Genomic DNA, 18145 nt, shown 5'->3' on the forward strand with positions numbered 1-18145 from the left:
TGGGTCAGGAAGATACCCTAAGTGTAGGAAATGGCAATCCATTCCACTGTTCTTGCCTGGAAAATTCTATGGATAGAGGAGCCTGGTGGGCTACAGTCCATGGGGTCGTAAAGAGTTGGACACAGCTGCACGACGGAGCACACAAACATAATATAAAGTATGCATAGTAATAAATATAACTTCTGGATATTCAGTATATGCTTATTTCTCTCATGCCAGCATACCTCACTATTTCTTCAGCTCAGTCATGTCTGACTCCTTGTGACCAGTTGGACTGCAGCACGCTAGGCTTCCCTGTTCATGACCAACTCCCAGAGCTTGCACAAACTCATGTCCATCAATTTGGTGATGCCATACAACCATCTCATCCTCTGTTATCCCCTTCTCCTTCTGCCTTTAATCTTTCCCAGCATCAGGGTCTTTTCCAATGAGTCAGTTCTTCACATCAGGTGGCCAAAATATTAGAGCTTCAGCTTCAGCATCGGTCCTTCCAGTGAATATTCAGGACTAATTTCCTTTAAGATTGACTGGTTTAATCTTGTTGTCCAAGGGACTCTCAAGAGTCTTCTCCAACACCACAGTTCAAAAGCATGAATTCTTTGGTGCTCAGCTTTCTTCATGGTCCAACTCTCACATCCATATATGACTACTAGAAAAACCACAGCTTTGATTTTTTGGACTTTTGTCAGGAAAGTAATGTCTCTGCCTTTTAATATGCTGTCTAGGATTGTCATAGTTTTTCTTCCAAAGAGCAAGCATCTTTTAATTTCACAGCTGCAGCCATCAGCTATAGTGAATTTGGAGCCTAAGAAAATAAAGTCTGTCGTTGTTTCCATTGTTTCCCCATCTATTTCTTAGAGTATTTTAAATTCATAGTCCATAAAACATAATCACCTAGCTTCTCTACATGAGAGGTTTTGTGAAAATCACAATTGTAGAATCCACACTAAGAGTTTTTTAGCCAACCTTTTCATATTATATACAACTACTCTTTTTTTTTTTTTAACTGAATTTCTGCCTGAATTTTCTTATATTTTTAGACTGTGGGATATTTTTATTTACATAATTGCATTACACTGACACTTTTTAATTAATTTTAAATCTAATTATAATGTCCTCTTTTAAAAACACAAGAAAACAATTTTTCCATCAAAATTATTGATGTTAGACCAATTGTAATCAAATAATGGATGTAATGACAGCAGGCCAATGACTTTAAAATAATCATTTGAAATATGCATTCAATGTTTAAAAACTGTGACTAGAAAGTTAAGTTGACTAGCACCTAAATGCTAATTTAACAATTAGCAAATTAAAAAAGCGTTTTTACACAGGGAACAAAACTGTCAGCAAAACAAAAAGTCAGCCTACTGAATGAAAGAAGATAGTTGCAGATGACACATCCAATAACAGTTAATATCCAGTATATATAAAGAACTCACAAAACAAACATTTTTTTATTAAAAAAAATTGATTAAAATGTGAGCAGAGAGCCTGAATAGATATGTTTCTAAGGAAGACACACAGATGGCCAACAAACACATGTAAAGATGCTCAATATCACTGATCACCAGGGAAATACAAATTAACATCACAAAGAGGCATTGCCTCACATCTGTTAGAATGTCTATTATCAAAAAGACAACAAATAACAAATATTGCTCAGGATGTGGAGAAAAGGGGACTCTTATGCTCTGTTGGTGGGGGAGTAAATTGGTGCAGCTGCTATGGAAAACAGAGTGGAGGCTCCTCAAAAATTGAAAGTGGAACTGCCATATGATCCAGCAACTTTACTTCTGGGTGTTTTTCTGAAGAAAATAAAAGCACTAACTGTAAAAGATATGTGTACTCTTGTGCTTACTTTAGCATTGTTTATAATAGCTAATATGCGGACACAACCTAAGTGTTCCTTGATAGATGAATGGATAAAGAAAATATGGTATAAATACACAATGGACTACTACTGAGCCTTAAAAATAGAAATCTTGTCATATGCAACAACAAGGAGGGGCCCAGAGGGTATTATGCTAAAGTGAAATAAGTCAGACAAAGAAAGACAAATATCATACAATTTCACTTATATATGGAATCTGAAAAACAAAACGAGTTAACAACAAAACAAAATATAAATAGACATGCAGACACAATGAATGAATTGGTGGTTGACAGAGAGGATGGGGGTGGAGTGTTGGGTAAAATAGATGAAGGAGATGAAAGGTACAAGCTTCCTATCATAAAACAAATGTCATGAGGATGCAATGTACATTGTAGGAAATATAGTTGATAATATTGCAATAACATGTATGATAACAGATGGTTACTAGACTTGTGATTAGTTATTAATGGATATGCATGTTGAATCACTACACTGTACCCCTGATACTAATATATTGCTATGCTCACTATTCTTCCATTTGAAAAGAGTCTAATGCTTTACAGTCATTTTCTTTCTTGGTTATCCAAACTGAGGCATCTGCAACTAATATAGTACCAACCATAGAAAATATGATAATATCTTTTGTGCTTTTTAAGTGATAGCTTTGTGAATTCTACAATGTAGGTATAGGTAAGAATGACTGTCTCTGTCTTAAATTAAACCACTAGTATCTATGGCTACACCTACAGGATAACAAATATAACCAGCAGTAACTAGACCACATGCAATAATGACCTCCTATAGGAGGATTAATTACTATCGTTCTCTGTAAGGCATTGTTCAGAATTCCTGTTTCTTGAGTACTGTGTGACAATCAGTGTAAATGCACATTATATGTGATACACAGTGTGGATTATATATAGTATTTCTTACACACACACACTGTGAGTATGCAAATACACAGTGTGTGTACCTAGGGAAATATATGAAACTTTCTATGAAAGATTTCACATAGGCGCACACACTCCAAACCAGATAGTTGAAACCTGCATTTGTCTTAAATTCATTTGTCATTTAGGTATAACTATAGATTGACTTTTTCTGTTTCCCAAAATTCATAAGTTGAAAACTATCCCTATGGGGGTGTTATTTGGAGATGGCTTCTTGGGGAGATAATTAGATCATGAGAGCAACGCCCTCATGAATGGGATCAGTGTCTTTATAAAAGAGCCTGCAGAGAATTCTTTTGGTTTTTCTGCCACTGAGGACATAGCCAAAAGACAGACATTAACTGAAATTAGGTTTTCATTAGCCACCAAACCTGCCAGTGTCTTGATCTTGGACTTGCCAGTCTTCATAACTATGAGTAATAAATTTCTGGTCATTTTAAGCCACTAACTCTATGGTATTTATTTAAAGCAGTCCCAATGGACTAAAACACCTAACATTAAGATCTAAATGAAAGCAGGCAGCTGAACTTTTCCTTTTGATGCTTTTCCTTATTTACATATGCTTTGATTTTACCCCTAAATAAATTTCAAACTCAGTTGCAATGAGAAAATTATTCTTACTTGGTTGTTCATCAATGTTTATTGCAGCAAATGTATCACTGACTGTATTCCTTGACTATAGATGACAAATCCTCTATGGAATTTTTTTGGTGTATAATTCATAATCCCACCCTTCCTTCATTTTTCCATTCTGTCAGTGCTGGAGTCTGCACTGATATTTTTGTTCCACTACACCTCACTTATACTGTTCATACAGTGCCCAATATGCTACTGGAGAAGAGTGGAGAAATAGCTCTAAGAGGAACAAAGAGGCTGAACCAAAGCAAAAAGAACACATAGTTGTGGATGTGACTGGTGACGGAAGTCAAAGCTGATGCAGTAAGGAACAATATTGCATATAAACCTGGAATGTTAGGTCCAAGAATCAAGGCAAATTTGAAGTGGTCAAACAGGAAATGGCAAGAGTGAACATTGACATTTGAGGAATCAGTGAACTAAAATGGACCAGAATGGGCAAATTTAACTCAGACGACCATTACATATACTACAGTGAGCAGGAAACCCTTAGGAGAAATAGAGCACCCTATCATAATCAACAAAAGAGTCCAAAATGCAGCATTTGGGTGCAGCCTCAAAAATGACAGAATGATTTCTGTTCATTTCTAAGGCAAACCATTCAATATCACAGTAATTCAAGTCTATGTCCCAATCACTAATGCCAAAGAAGATGAAGTTGAATGGTTCCATGAAGACCTAAAAGACCTTTGCTACTAAGACCAAAGAAAGGTGCCCTTTTCATTATAGGAGACTATGATGCAAAAGTAAGAAGTCAAAAGATACCTGGAGTAACAGGCAAGTTTGGCCTTGGAGTACAAAATGAAGGGCGAAGGCTAATAGAGTTTTGCTAAGAGAACGCACTGGTCAAGGCAACCACTCTCTTCCAATAGCATGGGAAACAGTTCTACACAGGACATCATCAGATGGGCAATATCAAAATCAGATTGATTACATTCATTGCACCGAAGATGGAGAGGCTCTATACAGTCAGCAAAAACAAGAACGGGAGCTGCCTGTGGCTCAGACTCCTTATTGCCAAATTCAGACTTAAATTGAAGAAAGTAGGGAAAACCACCAGACCTAAATCAAATCCCTTATGATTATACAGTGGAAATGACAAATAGAGTCAAGCGATTAGATCTGATAGACAAGTGTCTGAGAAACTATGGATGGAGATTTATAACATTGTACAAGAGGCCATGATCAAAACCATCCACCAGAAAAAGAAATGCAAAAAGGAAAAGTGGTTGTCTAAGGAGGCCATATAAGCTGAGAAAAGAAGAGAAGGAAAAGGCCAAGTAGAAAAGGAAAGATATACCCATCTGAATGCAGAGTTCCAACGAATAGCAAGGAGAGATACAATAGACTTCCTAAGTGATCATTGCAAAGAAATAGAGGAAACAATAGAATGGGAAAGACTAGAGATCTCTTCATGAAAATTAGAGATACCAAGGGAACATTTCATGCAAAGATGGGTGCAATAAAGGACAGGATGGTATGGATCTAACAGAAGCAGAAGATATTAAAAAGAGGTGGCAAAAATACACAGAAGAACCATACAAAAAAAGATCTTAATGACTCAGATAACCAGGATAGTGTGATCACTCACCTAGAGCCAGACATCCTGAGTCTGAAGTCAATTGGGCCTTAGAAAGCATCACTATGAACCAGCTAGTGGAGGTAATGGAATTCCAGCTGAGCTATTTCAAATCATAAAAGATGATGCTGTGAAATTGCTGCACTCAATATGCCAGCAAATCTGGAAAACTCAGTAGTGGCCACAGGACTGGAAAAGGTCAATTTTCATTTCAATCCTAAAGAAAGGCAATGCCAAAGAATGTTCAAACAACAGGTGCACTCATCTCACACACTATTAAAGTAATACACAAAATTCTCCAAGCCAGGCTTCAACAGTACATGAAATGAGAACTTCCAAATGTTCAAGTTGAATTTAGAAAAGGCAAAGGAATCAGAGATTAAATTGCCAACATCCTTTGGATCATCAAAAATCAAGAGAGTTCCAGAAAAACATATACTTCTGCTTTATTGACTATGCCAAAGCATTTGACTATGTGGATCACAACAAACAGTAGAAAATTCTTCAAGAGATGGGAATACCAGACCACCTGACCTTCCTCCTGAGAAATCTGTATGCAGGTCAAGAAGCAACAGCTAGAACTGGACATGGAACAACAGTCTGTTTCCAAATCGGGAAAGGAGTACATCAAGGCTGTATATTGTCACCCTGCTTATTTAACTTATATGCAGAGTACATGATGAGAAACACCAGACTGGATGAAGCACAAGCTGGAATCAAGATTGCCAGAAGAAATGTCAATAACCTCAGATATGCAGATGACATCACCCTTATGGCAGAAAGCAAAGAAGAACTAAAGAGCCTCTTGATGAAAGTGAAAGAGGAGAGTGAAAATGTTGGCTTAAAACTCAACATTCAGAAAACTAAGATCATGGCATCTGGTCCCATCACTTCATGGGAAATAGATGGGCAAAGAATGGAAACAGTGACAGACTATCATTTTGGGCTCCAAAATCACTGTAGATGGTGACTGCAGCCACGAAATTAAAAGATGCTTGCTCCTTAGATCTAAAACTATGACCAACCTAGACAGCATATTAAAAAGACATTACTTTGCCAATAAATTACTCAGTCCATCTAGTCAAAGCTGAGGTTTTTCCAGTAGTCATGTATGGAGATGAGTTGGACTATAAAGCAAGCTGAGTGCCGAGAATTGATGCTTTTGAACTGTGGTGTTGGAGAAGACTCTTGAGAGTCCCTTTGACTACAAGGAGATCCAACCAGTCCATCCTAAAGGAAATCAGTCCTAAATATTCATTGGAACGACTGATGTTGATGCTGAAACTCCAATACTTTGGCCACCTGATGAGAAGAACGGACTCATTGGAAAAGACCCTGTAGCTGGGAAAGATTGAAGGCGGGAGAAGGGGAAGACAGAAAACGAGATGGTTTGATGGCATCACTGACTCAATTGACATGAGTTTGAGCATGCTCCTGGAGTTGGTGATGGACAGGGAAGCCTGGCGTGCTGCAGTCCATGAGGTCGCAAAGAGTCGGATATGATTGAGCAACTGAACTTATCTGAACTGAACTGAGGAACCAGAGATCAAATTGCCAACATCCGTTGGATCATAGAAAAAGCAAGAGCAATTAAAAAAAGAATCTAGTTCTGCTTTACTGACTGTGCTAAAACCTTTGACTGTGTGGATCACAAGAAACTGTGGAAAATTCTTAAAGAGATGGGAATACCAGACCACCTTACCTTCCTCCTAAGTAATTGGTATGAAGGTCAAGGAACCACAGGAACCAGATATGAAAAAACAGACTTGTTCCAAATCAGGAAAGGAGTACATCAAGGCTGTATATTATCACCCTGCTTATTTAATTTGTATGAAGTGTACATCATGTGAAATGGAGGACTGTATAAGCACAAGCTGTAATCAAGATTGCCGGGAGAAATATCAGTAACCTCAGATATGCAGATGACACTGCCCTTATGGCAGAAAGCAATGATGAACTAAGGAGCTTCCTGATGAAGCTGAAAGAGGACAGTGAAAAAAAAGTGGCTTAAAACTCAACATTCAAAAAAATGAAGATCATGGCATCCAGTCCCATCACTTCATTGCAAATAGATTGGGAAATAATGGAAACCATGGCAGACTTTATTTTCTTGGGCTCCAAAATCAGTTCAGTTTGTGACTGCAGCCATCAAATTAAAAGACTCTTGCTCCTTGGAAGAAAAGCTATGACCAACCTAAAGAGAGTATTAAAAAGCAGAGACAGCACTATGTCAACAAAGGTCCATGTAGTTAAAGCTATGGTTTTTCCAGTAGTCATGTATGGATGTGAGGGTTGGACCAAAAAGATAGCTGAGCTCCAAAGAATTGACGCTTTTGAACTGTAGTGTAGGAAAAGACTCTTGAGAGTCCCTTGGACTTCAAGGAGATCCAACCAGTCCATCCTAAAGGAAATTAGTCCTTAATATTCATTGGAAGGACTGAAGCTGGAGCTCCAATACTTCGGCCACCTCACATGAAGAACCTGCTCTTTGGAAAAGACCCTGATGCTGGGAAAGATAGAAGGCAAGAGGAGAAGGGGACAACAGAGCATGATATGCTTGGATGGCATCACTGACTCAAGGACATGAGTCTGAGCAAGCCCCGGGAGTTGGTAATGGATAGGGAAGCCTGGCATCGTGCAATCCATTGGGTCTCAAAGAGTTGGACATGACTGAGCGACAAGGCAACTGAACTGAATACCTCACTGACACTTTTATAATGTATCTCTATATAAATATAACTTCTTCAGATTATCTTAGTTTGCATATGTCATCTGTCTCTGGTTGTGAACTTGACTGATGCATTTTCAGAGTCTTATTTCACATCTTTTACATATCATGTCCTTATAGGTATATCAATGCTTAAAATCTAAAATAGTTTCAGTAGACATCTAATGACTTTTTCTGAGACACCACCTGATAATGTGTTAACATTTATGAAAGACTGAATAATTCCAGTTCTCAGGAGAAGCCACAGGACAAATTATAGAATACTGCAAAAATAATTTGGATTTATCACTTATAAACAAAGAATTTTTCAAGATATATTTTCAAAAATAATTTGATTTATGCCACAGGAATATCTTATTGTATGTTAGAAGATGGTTAAGTGTTCTAAGTTCACATAAACACACCATCTAAAGCTACATAATCATATTTAAAAGAAGTTTAAACAGTCAAAATAAGTTTTTATTAATTACTATGTTACTATGATTTCTATACGCAGAAATATGATGTTGCATTATTTCTAAATTTCTGTCTCATTGCTTTTTATATAATAAGATTAAATTTCAGTCATTTCAGTTGCTCAGTCGTGTCTGACTCTTTGTGACCCCATGAATCGCAGCACACCAGGCCTCCCTGTCCATCACCAACTCCTGGAGTCTACTCAAACTCATGCCCATCGAGTCGGTGATGCCATCCAGCCATCTCATCCTCTGTCGCCCCCTTCTCCTCCTGCCCCCAATCCCTCCCAGCATCAGGGTCTTTTCCAATGAGTCAGCTCTTCGCATGAGGTGGCCAAAGTATTGGAGTTTCAGCTTCAGCATCAGTCCTTCCAATGAACACCCAGGACTTATCTCCTTCAAGATGGACTGGTTGGATCTCCTTGCAGTCCAAGGGACTCTCAACAGTCTTCTCCAACACCACAGTTCAAAAGCATCAATTCTTTGGTGCTCAGCTTTCTTCACAGCCCAACTCTCACATCCATACATGACCACTGGAAAAACCATGGCCTTGACTAGATGGACCTTTGTTGGCAAAGTAATGTCTCTGCTTCTTAATATGCTATCTAGGTTGGTCATAACTTTCCTTCCAAGGAGTAAGCGTCTTTTAATTTCATGGCTGCAGTCACCATCTGCAGTGATTTTGGAGCCCAAAGAAATAAAGTCTGACACTGTTTCCACTGTTTCCCCATCTATTTCCCATGAAGTGATGGGACCTGATGACATGATCTTAGTTTTCTGAATGCTGAGCTTTAAGCCAACTTTTTCACTCTCCTCTTTCACTTTCATCAACAGGCTTTTTAGTTCCTCTTCACTTTCTACCACGAGGGTGTGTCATCTCCATATCGGAGGTTATTGATATTTCTCCCAGCAATCTTAATTCCAGCTTGTGCTTCCTCCAGCCCAGCATTTCTCATGATGTACTCTGCATATAAGTTAAATAAGCAGTGTGATAATATACAGCCTTGACGTACTCCTTTTCCTATTTGGAACCAGTCTGTTGTTCCATGTCCAGTTCTAACTGTTGCTTCCTGACCTGCATACAGATTTCTCAAGAGGCAGATCAGGTGGTCTGATATTCCCATCTCCTTCAGAATTTTCCACAATTTATTGTGATCCACACAATCGAAGGCTTTGGCATGATCAATAAAACAGAAATAGATGTTTTTCTGGAAATCTCTTGCTTTTTCGATGATCCAGTGGATATTGGCAATTTGGTCTCTGGTTCCTCTGCCTTTTCCAAAACCAGCTTGAATATCTGAAAGTTCTCGGTTCATGTATTGCTGCAGTCTGGCTTGGAGAATTTTGAGCATTACTTTACTAGCGTGTGAGATGAGTGCAATTGGGCGGTAGTTTGAGCATTCTTTGGGATTGCCTTTCTTAGGGATTGGAATGAAAACTGACTTTTTCCAGTCCTGTGGCCACTGCTGAGTTTTCCAAATTTGCTGGCACATTGAGTGCAGCACTTTCACTGCATCTTTCAGGATTTGAAATAGCTCAACTGGAATTCCATCACCTCCACTAGCTTTATTTGTAGTGATGCTTCCTAAGGCCCACTTGACTTCACATTCCAGGATGTCTGGCTCTAGGTGAGTGATCACACCATTGTGATTATCTGGGTCATGAAGATCTTTTTTGTAAAGTTCCTCTGTGTATTTTTGCCACCTCTTCTTAATATCTTCTGCTTCTGTTAGGTCCATACCATTTCTGTCCTTTATTGAGCCCATTTTTGCATGAAATGTTCCCTTGGTATCCCTAGTTTTCTTGAAGAGATCTCTAGTCTTTCCCATTCTGTTGTTTTCCTCTATTTCTTTGCATTGATTGCTGAGGAAGGCTTTATTATCTCTCCTGGCTATTCTTTGGAACTCTGCATTCAAATGGGCATATCTTTCCTTTTCTCCTTTGCTTTTTGCTTCTCCTCTTTTCACAGCTATTTGTAAGTCCTCCTCAGACAACCATTTTGCCTTTTTGCATTTCTTTTCCATGGGGATGGTCTTGATCCCTGTCTCCTGTACAAGGTAATTAACCTCCGTCCATAGTTCATCAGCCTCTCTGTCTCTCAGATCTAGTCCCTTAAATCGATTTCTCACTTCCACTGTGTAGTCATAAAGGATTTGATTTAAGTCATACCTGAATGGTCTAGTGGTTATCCCTACTCTCTTCAGTTTAAGTCTGAATTTGGCAATAAGGAGTTCATGATCTGAGCCACAGTCAGCTCCTGGTCTTGTTTTTGCTGACTGTATAGAGCTTCTCCATCTTTGGCTGCAAAGAATATAATCAACCTGATTTCAGTGTTGGCCATCTGGTGACGTCCATGTGTAGAGTCTTCTCTTGTGTTGTTAGAAGAGGGTGTTTGCTATGACTATTGTGTTCTCTTGGCAAAACTCTATTAGCCTTTGCCCTGCTTCATTCCGTACTCCAAGGTCAAATTTTCCTGTTACTCCAGGTATTTCTTGACTTCCTACTTTTGCATTCCAGTCCCCTATAATGAAAAGGACATCTTTTTTGGGTGTTAGTTCTAAAAGGTCTTGTAGGTGTTCATAGAACCATTCAACTTTGGTTTCTTTTTGTTTGTTTGTTTGTTTTGTTTTGTTTTTCAATGAATATTTAATAACAAGGTAGATAACATATGCTTATCTAATATTTTTATATCACTGAGGGTAAAGCAAAATGTCCTGTTTACTGGGTAAGTATGACCTGCTGTATGTGGACACTGCAGTGCAATTTAAAAAATACTGTAATTATAATTTCAGAACTTCAGAATCTGAATAGGTGCCAATGTTCTCTCCTTTTTTAATATGGGAAAAGAAAATCCTTTGAAGATCATTTGAAGCTTGGACCAAAATTCCATAGCTGTATTATTAGGATCACTCTGTAGTATTCAGGATTCAGATAAAAGGGAAGCTTCAATTCAACCGTTTAGAGAAGACATTCCAGCTCTCATGATCTCATCAACCAGGAGAATGTTGGTGGCAATCACAGTGCAGGAGTGAAGAAGCTGTTTCTTTACACAATAGTTATCCCATATGCCTGCTTCTGCTGCTACCATTGGTTCACCAGTGTTCAAGTCCACACCCACAAGCTGACCGGATTCTGAATGTTCTGCTTGAACTTTAACTAGTGTTTCCTGAAGGTCAAAACCAGAGTTCTGAGCAAGAACCTTGGGAATAATGAGCAATGCATCAGCAAATGCTTGAACTCCAAGCTGGGCCCTGCCCTTTACACTGGGCTTGTATTTAACCAGGGCTTCTGCCATTGCCACTTCCACTGCACCAGCACCTGGGACTACACAGCTATCATCAATAGCATTTTTAACAGCCCTCAAGCCATCTCTTATTGCATCTTTGATTTGAGTAAGCGTGTGCTTATTTGGTCCTTTGATCAATAATGTGACAGAGCGAGGATTGTTACATTTCTCAATAAAGGTGAACTTCTCTTCTCCCAATGTATATTCATAGACAAGTCCTGCATGTCCCAAACAATCAGGATTTAGGTCATCAAGAGAATTTAGGGCTATCCCACCACAAGCAAGAGTCAGCCTTTCCATGTTTCTCCTTTTAGCTCTGCGCAGAGTTATTATGCCTTCTTTGGCAAGAGCATCTAAGGAAAAGGGATCAATTCCCTTTTGATTATTAACAACAAATCCTTTATCTGAATCACCACAGACTTTCTTTTTCAGGTCGATTATTTTTTTAACTCTGTCTTCGATGAATTTCCTTTCAGCTTTCACTAATTTCTCTCTCTCCTCTGCACTCTTGTAAAAAAAGCCAGAATTCACTTCTGTTTTTTCATATTCTAATGACACGTTGCACGTGAGGATGTATGCATCTTCTACTCTCTTCTTCATATCAGGATGCCGTGCCCCGTGGTCCAAAACGAGACCTCTGATTAAGCTTGTATCTGTTTCAGATTTATGTTTCATCTCCATGATCTCAACCATGAAGAGATCAATAGGTTCATCTTGTTTTTTAATGGCCAATATGGAGTCCACTACAGCCTTTGTTAAGACGTCAGAGAGTTCAGCATGAACTTTAGTGCATAGAGATGTTCTGGCCACGTCTATAAGTGTTTCCCTGTCCATCTCTTTGCTTACTTTGACTTGTTCCAAAAACTGAAGGGCCTTTTCCTTTGCAGCTTCAAATCCTTCTGTAATTATTCTGGGATGAAGACCTTCAGAAATGTAGAAATCCGCCTGCTTCAGCAGCTCTCTGATGAGGAGGACATTGGAAGTAGTACCATCACCAGTTATGTCATCCTGGGCTGTTGCTACTTTCTTCAGCATTACTGGTCGGGGCATAAGCTTGGATTACCATGATATTGAATGGCTTGCCTTGGAAACGAACAGAGATCATTTTGTCATTTTTGAGATTGCATCCAAGTACTGCATTTTGGACTCTTTTGTTGACCATGATGGCTACTCCATTTCTTCTAAGGGATTCTTGCCCACAGTAGTAGATATAATGGTCATCTGAGCTAAATTCACCCATTCCAGTCCATTTCAGTTCATTCCTAGAATGTTGACATTCACTATTGTGATCTCCTGTTTGACCACTTCCAATTTGCCTTGATTCATGGACCTAACATTCCAGGTTCCTATGCAATATTCCTCTTTACAGCATCGGACCTTGCTTCTATCACGTCATATCCACAACTGGGTATTGTTTTTGCTTTGGCTCCATCCCTTCATTCTTTCTGGAGTTATTTCTCCACTGATCTCCAGTAGCATATTGGGCACCTACCAACCTGGAGAGTTCCTCTTTCAGTATCCTATCATTTTGCCTTTTCATACTGTTCATGGGGTTCTCAAGGCAAGAATAGTGAAGTGGTTTGCCATTCCCTTCTCCAGTGCACCACATTCTGTCAGACCTCTCCATCATGACCCGACTGTCTTGGGCTGCGACCCCCACACAGAAGCGTGGCCGTGAGGAGCTACCTCTCGCCCAAGGTCAGGGGTAGTGGCCGAGAGCACCAGGCTGAGACAGCGCAGGACTGGCGGCGGAGAGGAGCTTCCCCACACCCGAGGTAAGGGGCGGCAGCTGAGAAGAGCTGCCACAAGCCCCAGGTTATGGGCGGAGGCTGAGAGGAACTACCCCACCCCGGAGGTCAGGGGCCCCACCGGAGAGGAGCTACCCCACCTCCAAGGAGTGGCTGCAGGAGAGAGGAGCTACTCCACGCTCAAGGTCAGGAGGGGCTGCTGTGAGAAGATACCCCTCGTCCAATGTAAGGAGCAGAGGTTGCGCTTTGCTGGAGCAGCCGTGAAGAGATACCCCATGTCCAAGGTAAGAGAAACCCAAGTAAGACGGTGGATGTTGCGAGAGGGCATCAGAGGGCAGACACTAAAACCATAATCACAGAAAACTAGCCAACTTGATAACAGGACCACAGTCTTGTCTAACTCAATGAAACTAAGATTAAATTTAGATGTCCTCAAAAATAGACTGCAGAGTAAAGAAAGCATAAAAAACATGTTTAAAATACATTTTGTTCCATTTTTATATGTCACAGTCATTATGGTATTGAATGATTAAAACCTGGATGGAAAACTAAATTAATTAGAAAGCATATTAGATTTTTAGTTGAAACTTGACTATATTATTTACTCTATTTTCACTGGGTTATTTTTTCCAAACTGGGATCTATTTTATCAGTTTATCAATTTCCCTTGCCCAGTTCCACACTGTTGATCACTCAGTTTGTGGAGTGCAGGCTGCCTGGGTCCGGGTGTTTGGCTCTCTCTGTTGGTACATTTCCCTAATGAGGCCAGGGACCTGTGCCCAGTTCCAGTAGGATCTGCTTAGTTTCACAGGGAAAAAATAACTACATAATTCATCTGTAATTTCAATACTAGCTGGAAAAAATCAGCTTATACATATACAAGCTTACCTCTTCTTTGCTTGAACAACAGTCTCCATTCCAATAATAATAATAAAATAATTTTAGTTTGCCATTTTCTTGAATACAATACTTCATCTTAAGCCTTCTCAACTGGAGTTTGCTCATTTCCCACACTCCACACAACTAACGGTCAGGAAGAAATGTAAGCATCCCTTTGACCTCTGCTGCCATGATGTTCTTTCTAAGTCATGACTTTTTCACACTTATGTAAATGAATTTGAATTTGAGGCTCATGCCACATCATGTTCTCTTCAGATTTTTTCAACCTCTTTGTTAAATATCTTAAACTTATACTAGTTTTTAAAAAAATATTAAAAATAAAATCCTTGCAAATTTATTCCTATTCTACATACGTATTTTACAAAACTTGTGTGCATGTGTACAGATACATACACATATATGTAAGAGTAAGATGTAAATGAGTTGCTCCTTTATATCTAAATAATTGTGTATATAATTGTGTGCTTATTAAAAGGGCATTCTCTTAAATAGTCACAGTTCTATAATATATATCACAAAATTAACCTTGATAAAATATTATTTATGTAATATACAGATTTTATTTAACTTTTATCAGTTGTCCCACTAATGTTCTTTTTATCCATTCAGAGTCACAATGCCATTCTTTGTCATCTTTAAACTTGTTTAAAAAGATAGTCTCTCATTTTTTTTCCATGACTTTCATACTTTTACTGAGATCATCTTATGCATTCTCATTCATTAAATCTGTGAGTAGTGAGCTTGTATCTGCTTTTTCCATACTGGCATCAAACTGGGTAATTTGAATATGACTGGACATCATCTCTAGTGCTCTTCACTTTCCTTAATTCATTCTAATTAGTATGGCTACAGCATGTATCTAACCATTACCCAGAATGTTCCCATCTGTAAAATATTAGTGCTGTTATTCCATTCCTGAACAGCATCATTTTTGCTGCTATACTTATTGTCAAACTCCCAAAGAACTCAAATATCTCTTATATTTCTGCTGGTCAGATTCCTCCTGTTTTCATTTTCTTCCACATTTGATGAATATTTCACACTGTATCAATCTACCTAAATTTTGTCAGTACATTTAAGTTCCTTTGACCCATTCATTTCTGTGATTTCACTTGACAAAAGCACTCATTCAATATTAATCAAATAATTTTCAGTGTTTTGCCTCTATTATAAAAGTAGTCAGAATGTGACACTGTAAATTTATGATCTTCAGATAAATCAGGTGATTAAGGCTTTCAGCTAATCTTTCTTTGTCTTTTTCCTTTGAAGAAATAGAAATTGGCGCTGTGGGCAACCCAACATGAACATTGACCTGGTACAGGCACAATCACCAGAAGACTCTCCCCTTCCAATGTATATCACCTGCATTTTTAACTGATCCCTGCTTCTTCATCAATGGCAAACCTTGCCAGGTTTTAATATCTTGGAATATCCAATCATCAAATTAACCTTGCTTCAAATTCAGCAATGGTTCCCTCTTTTTAAATTCTCCTTAAGCCCCTCCCAGGGCTTCCCTGGAGGCTCAGAGGGTAAAGCATCTGCCTGCAATGCAGGACACCTGGGTTCGTTCCGTGGGTGGGGAAGATCCCCTGGAGAAGTAAATGGCAACCCACTCCAGTATTTTTGCCTGGAGAATCCCATGGACGGAGGAGCCTGGTAGTTTAGAGTCCACGGGGTTGCAAAGAGTTAGACAAGACTGAAAGACTTCACTTTCTTTCTTTAAGCCCCTCCCAACTTCTATTTATTAAAATATTCTTCATTTTACCCTGGGGTATGCTTCATCTTGCTATAAGGAACTGAGTAAACATAGATTTGTTTCAATGCAAATGTGTTCTGGATGGGTTTCAGTTAGGGTGTGGTTGATATATCCTTTACTCATTTCCACTCCCTCCTGTGCTTTCTTTCAACTTCCTCTGACCATTTTAAACCTTCTTGATCCTTTACATTCCCCGCCCAGCCACTTTCCCCTTCATTGTTGTGAATGACACTGAGAAATGTCCCATATAATCCTGGCTTTACAGATTTATTTTATTATTAAATAAAACCCTCTGTTTAGTATGTAATAGTCTATGAATTCAGCCAATACACCACATTTATTCAAAGAAACACAATAAAGTTGATTCCCCTGATGAGTAGAGAACTAAATCTTATGAATGCTTTTCAGCAAGTATTTAGGATTCATCCCATCAGGTTAGGCTCAAAGGACTATATATACACAAAGTAAAAGTCAACTTGTTTGCAGCATTAGTCACAAACCCACTTGTCTTTTTTTTCACTTTAATTCACAATTGATCATTTCTTTCTTTCATAATTTCATTACATTTCCAATTCTTCTCATCAGTAAAAGTTATCTGTCAGTAAGTAAAACCTGTCTTCTACATTCCTGAGTTTTAAATTATGTCATATAATTTATTGAGAAGTTTAACTCCTTTGGATATTTCTCTGTCAACGCTGAGAGTAATCCCAAAGATTATTTTTCCTAGTAAATCTTTTACTTATTCAAAGTGCATAATTAAAAAAATAAAAATAACTTAGCTTCAGTGTGTATTTTATATAGAATTAAATATATCTCCTAACAGATAGAAAAATTGAATTTTTCAGCAATTTGTACATATCCTCGGTACCAATAAGGTACATATCCTCTCTTGAAAAATAACAAAGTAAAAGAGGGAAGGAAGAGGAGAAACAAAAGTTATATTTCTGGGTAAATGAAGACACAATTTGATGAAAAGTTAATTGGAAAATATGACTGCCCACAGACAGTATATTTATATTAGAATTTTAAGATTTGTGGACTATATAAGAAAATTGAAACATGGACAAAGAGTTGAATACTTGAATTTGTCATCTACTATGTACTCACAAATTCAGTACTAAGAAATAAAGATATAGGGAATGAGGAAAATTCAAAACACTTTTCAATCCCCAAAAAGTGTAACAGAGGACATTTTTATTTATACAGCCATCAGTGAATAAAAATGAAATGACATACAAAATCCCTAAAAAAATATTTCCAGCTCTATCTCCTTCCACCCTTCCAGTCTTTGGCAAATAACCAAACATATTCTATTATTTTGAAATAGTTCAATGTGTCCCTTAAGAAACATGCTTTTGTTATAGATTTTTGCATTATTTGAAGCAGTTTTCATTGCAATTTGGGAAGAAATCAAAGAAATTTGACATAGTACCTAGATGAATATTTGTTGAACAAATGGACAGCAAGGTTTTCAGAGAAGTTTGTCTAATTTGAATAATAAATAGTTAACTACATAGAGGAAGATTGAGGTAAAATATTCAAAGAAGAGAAAAATCATCCCCAGTTGAGCTAAAACTCTTCTTTGAATGAATTAGGCACTGTCTTGTTTTGGAGATTTTGGACATGGTGTACCTACTAACTGGAGTGGTAAATTGGCTAATTTCATATATATACATATATGCTGGCTCTGCTGCTAAGTCGCTTCAGTCCTGTCAGCTCTGTGCAACCCCAGGGACAGCAGCCCACCAGGCTCCTCTGTCCACGGAATTCTCCAGGCAAGAATACTGCAGTGGGTTGCCATTGCCTTCTCCATACATATATATGTATGTGTGTATAAGAATATAATTGCTTTACAATGTTGTGTTATTTTCTGTTGACAATGAACTGAATCAGCTATATATATATATATACATATATCTCCTCCTTCTTGGACCTCCCTCTCACCCACCCTTCTAGGTCCTCACAGAGCATCAAGCTGAGTTCCCCGTGCTTTATAGCAGGTTCCTACTAGCTATCTGTTTTACCCATAGTAGTGTATATGTCAATTCTAATCTCCCAATGCGTCCCACCCTCCCCTTCCCTCACTGTGTCCACATGTCCATTCTCTATACCTGAGTCTCTGTTCCTGCCTTGAAAATAGGTCCATCTGTACCATTTTTCCTTTTTTCCATGGACATGTGGGATCTTCCCAGATCAGGAATTGAACTCCTCTCTCCTGCATTGGCAGGCAG

General features: G+C 38.5%; 1 protein-coding gene across 1 annotated transcript; it reads right to left on the reverse strand.

The window, feature by feature from the left end:
- Positions 1-10850: 10850 nt before the first annotated feature.
- Positions 10851-12545, reverse strand: LOC122694120 (T-complex protein 1 subunit zeta-like). Its single transcript, XM_043902426.1, has one exon. It carries the CDS (start codon positions 12543-12545, stop codon positions 11175-11177), a length of 1371 nt encoding a protein of 456 aa, XP_043758361.1. The 3' UTR covers positions 10851-11174.
- Positions 12546-18145: the final 5600 nt, after the last annotated feature.

The sequence above is a fragment of the Cervus elaphus genome, chromosome 5 (genome assembly GCF_910594005.1).
Source record: "Cervus elaphus chromosome 5, mCerEla1.1, whole genome shotgun sequence".
In the NCBI taxonomy this organism is placed as follows: Eukaryota; Metazoa; Chordata; class Mammalia; order Artiodactyla; family Cervidae; genus Cervus; species Cervus elaphus.